The sequence below is a fragment of the Etheostoma spectabile genome, chromosome 18, assembly GCF_008692095.1.
Source record: "Etheostoma spectabile isolate EspeVRDwgs_2016 chromosome 18, UIUC_Espe_1.0, whole genome shotgun sequence".
Classification (NCBI taxonomy): domain Eukaryota; kingdom Metazoa; phylum Chordata; class Actinopteri; order Perciformes; family Percidae; genus Etheostoma; species Etheostoma spectabile.
In genome coordinates this window covers 25,329,229-25,333,243 of record NC_045750.1, presented here as the reverse complement: position 1 = coordinate 25,333,243, position 4,015 = coordinate 25,329,229, and the positions used below count along the sequence as shown (strand labels likewise).

Below are 4,015 nucleotides of genomic sequence, written 5' to 3'. Positions count from 1 at the left end.
CATTTTGCTTTTCTCGCTTCCTACTTACTTTCATTAGCAATGGGATTTTCTGCAGAGGGAGGCTACTGGCAGTGTTTCTGAATACAGTGTAGTGCCGGCTGACCTTTTCCTTCGACTTAACATAATCGATTAGATTTGACAATGAACTCACCATTTCAGGGGAGTCAGCATATGCTGACAAACCGGGCTTTATGGAATGGAACATCTCATTGTCCAAAACAGGCAGCTCTAAAAGATACAAGATCAGCCCACATCAGATATTCCGCAGCTATTAAAAGCATTAAGAGGCTTTAATCTTCTTAGCATACATTTGCTGAATATCTGACAAAATAGGATTATTTCTGAAATGAAGTTGAGTATCACCTTTGTCCCCTGAGGTGAAAATGTACAGGTTTACAGAAGTGAGAGGCTGTGAGGATAGAGGGGAAAGCTGAGGAAAGGAAGCCTGCAAACCAGCGTGTTACTATGCTGTTTGCATTGTAAATCAATTGATATCAAGCCATGTAAATACATTACATGACGCACTTGGTGAAGTAAATACACATGTGATTTGACCTGCCTCTCACCCTGGATGCTCGTATGATAACATGTGAAAAAGAGAAAAGGGAAAGCCGGTCAGAGTAGTCTGTCCAATATTACCTGAGTCACTCTGGATGAAGGTGTAGATGTGGATGCGTGTCCCTGTGCTCCCTGCATCAAACATCACTGCGTAGAAGATGCGGCTGTGGTTGGCTGGCCGGCTGAGACTGGGGAGGATGCTCCACATGTTGTTGGTCAAATCCAGGAGAGAGGTCTTGGCCTGGGCTCGGCTCAGCCCTGTGACAGAGAGCAGGACCAGGAGTAGAAGTGGCACGGTGAGCTTCATCTTCATTCTGGAGAATCAACCAAAGGACAATATTATTCTTTCTACAGCAGTGTAAAGATACTATTTTTTTATGAAATGGGTTTGAACTGCTAAAGAGACGCAGCTCAACAGCTGCTGATTAGTTGACAAGCAGCATGACAAGCAACAGAGTAAGAAGCATATCAGACCACGCCCCGTCAGACTTGCTAACCAACCAGAGACCTACCCCAAAATCAAGCTCTCTACCTGCTGAGTCAACTCCTGTACAGAAGGTAGCACACATTACTTAACTTTGTGGACTTTAAGCATTTGATCTTGATTTTTCGATCAATACACAGCAACACAGCCATGTCTGAACATCTCTCTACAAAACTCAGTGAGGCACTGCTCTATGGGAAACCCCTGCTGATACACTATCACTCTGCTTACATAGAAGGACATTTTACAGGAGAAATGCTACTGCATGTGAAATCCAATTTAGGTTTTAAATTCTGGGCATTTAACTTGTTGCAATGTTGCCTAGAGCGAGTTACAAAAATGAATAGAAATGGACAGTGGACATACCCTGGGAATTACTTTCTAGTCGGCCCCTTTATCATTTATCACTGAAATGTTTCAGAGGCTAAGTGGGAATTTTTAAAGAGGAGTCATGACTAAAGATACATTCCTGAAGGTTTAATGTGCCTACTGCAAAGGGTGCATGCTCCTCTGTGCGACTTTAAAATGAAGCATGAGATCATTTTCATTTGTGGCTGGATGTTTGCTCATTTGTAGCTACTCACTGCTAGAAAAAGGTAGAAATACTAACACACTAGGACTACAGCGAAGGTGATTCACTGGATTGGGATAAGATTTGGTCCTCGATTGTCTTTTCTTCTAGAAACCCAGACCATCAACAGATCCATTTCAATTATATACACAGGACAGACATCTCCAATCTGCACCCTGTGCTCAGATGGACTTATAGGCTCATACATGCATATGTATTGGGAATTCAAGGACTTTTTTGGGGTGAGGTCTGTGCTACTTTATCTAATTTATTGGATGTCACTGTACCCTGTTCTCCCGCTGTGCTACTTTTGAATGATACCTCCTCACTAAAGATGACATGTAGGGAAAAGACGTATGCTTTTAACAGGCATCACTGCCAAGAAGATGCTGGCTTAACGCTGGAAACCTCCACATACAATCACTAAATCCCGATGGATTAACACACGCATAGACATAGTTGATAAGGAGCTATCAGTGGTAAAAATGCACAGTGCTGGAGCCGATACTATTCTAGCGTGGCAAACAATGGCAGATAAGATTAAGAATTCGCTGCAATCACTACCTGTAAGTGAATTTTTTGCTTTTGTTAAAACGTGGTCTCTCATGTCCTGTAAGAGTTTTACAGAGATCCAGGGTTGAGGGGGTGGGTGGGGTGGGGGTGACTAGATCTCTAGATCTTTCATTTTTTAATTTATTATTTTTTCTTCTCTTTTTGATTGCAATACTCCTGTATTGTTGTCTGAATGACGTCCTCGTTTAAATTTAAAAACAATAAACAGTTGTACACAAAAAAACACACCAGGCCTCATACATTTACAGAACTAGTTATATGTGTAAGAAACAGCCAGTGAACTTGTCCCGACCATCCTATAAGCTGATGTGTCACACGCCTTACATCTCAGTATGAGAACAGCATGTATTACTAAAAAGAAATCTTCACAAACTTAGGACTTAGGAGCCTATGGTTTTTACCGAGGTCCCCAGTGACTTGTATTAATATAAAGTAAATATGAGTCTCCAGAGTGGGCAGTCTGCTCTGAGGCAAAGCGGAATTGTGTCAGTCTTGGAGAAGAAAGCCTTGAATGATTCACTCAAAATCACCTTATAATTTAGATCAATTCTTCACCATTCTTGAAAACTTGCTTGTATTAATGCTAGCTCTTGGGGGAATTACTAGAATTTGTGGGTCTTTGTAAATTATAGTGTGGTCTAGAGCTATCTGTAAAGTGCCTGTCACTCCAGTTCTGAAGTCCTTACACTGGCTTCCTGTGTCTCAAAGAATTGATTTCAAAGTACTTTTGCTAGTTTATAAATCCCTAAACGGTTTAGGGCCAAAATACATTTCTGATCTTCTACTACACTACAAACCCCCCAGACCTCTCAGGTGGTCTGGGACAGGTCTGCTTTCTGTCCCCACAGTCAGACCTAAACAGGGGGAAGCAGCGTTCAGTTTTTACTCCCAGGAACAAACTCCCAGAAAACTGCAGGTCCTCTGTTACACTTATTTCATTTGAATCAAGGCTGAAGACCTTTCTTTTTGACGTTGCCTTTCTATAAATAGTTGCTCATTTATTTAATGTTTAATTTCTTAAACCGCACAGTAATTTGTATTCTTGTTTTTTGTTTTTAACTGTATTTATGTAAAGCACTTTGAATTGCCTTGTTGCTGAAATCTGCCATACAAATAAAGCTGCCTTGCTTTGACATAACTCTTGTGATTTGATACTATGAATAAAATTGAATTGAATTTATAGTTCTTAAAAAGCTTGAAAGGCAGACACATGCAGCAGAGACTGTTGGTTGTAGAACTAGTTCAATGTAATTAATTGTGGTTATTGCTGGGACTGTAAGCCATACATTTTCTTGAAGCTTTGTTTTTATAAAATGATATGAGGTATTTGAGTAGTAATGTTTTTAATTCATGACATAGTGCTTTGGGGTGGTTTAGGGACGGGTGCTTTTATCTTTCTTGGGCTGCCTTGGCGGACAATGGCAATTTTACAACTAAAATAAATGTACTTTCACTGTAGCATTAACCGAAATTAACCATAAAAATATATTTCTACAGTGTCCAAAAAGGTTATAATCTAACTAACTAACTAAACTAAATAAAGTGGTGGCAGCGAACAGGAGGTTTTATGAGCCAATGTCCTCCGGCTATCATATTGGTTAGCCACAGGTTAGCTAGACACACAAAGCACTAGCTTACTGTTTTTCTAGAAAGTTCTAAAGGTTGTTAGGGTGTGTTATTTCTCACGTTGGTTATGATAATGTTAGCTAACGTGAATGCTAACTACGTTATAGAAAGCTAGCTAGGCGCAGAAGTTTGTTGAAAAAGCTAGCTACGTTAGTTAGTCGCGCGTTACAGCGTGTCCTTCGAAGAAACTAAAACTTGTCCAA

At 40.3% G+C, this 4,015-nt stretch overlaps 1 protein-coding gene across 1 annotated transcript in view; it reads right to left on the bottom strand.

Annotated features, from left to right (window-relative positions):
* Positions 1-4,015, bottom strand: part of entpd5b (ectonucleoside triphosphate diphosphohydrolase 5b) — a 9,375-nt gene that overhangs the window by 5,073 nt on the left and 287 nt on the right. Inside the window, exons 2-3 of the mRNA XM_032543763.1 lie at positions 640-872; positions 152-228 (exon numbers count right to left, since the gene is read on the bottom strand). Coding sequence (XP_032399654.1) covers positions 152-228; positions 640-871 — 309 coding nt within the window. The 5' untranslated portion in view covers position 872. The remainder of the gene's footprint in view (positions 1-151; positions 229-639; positions 873-4,015) is intronic.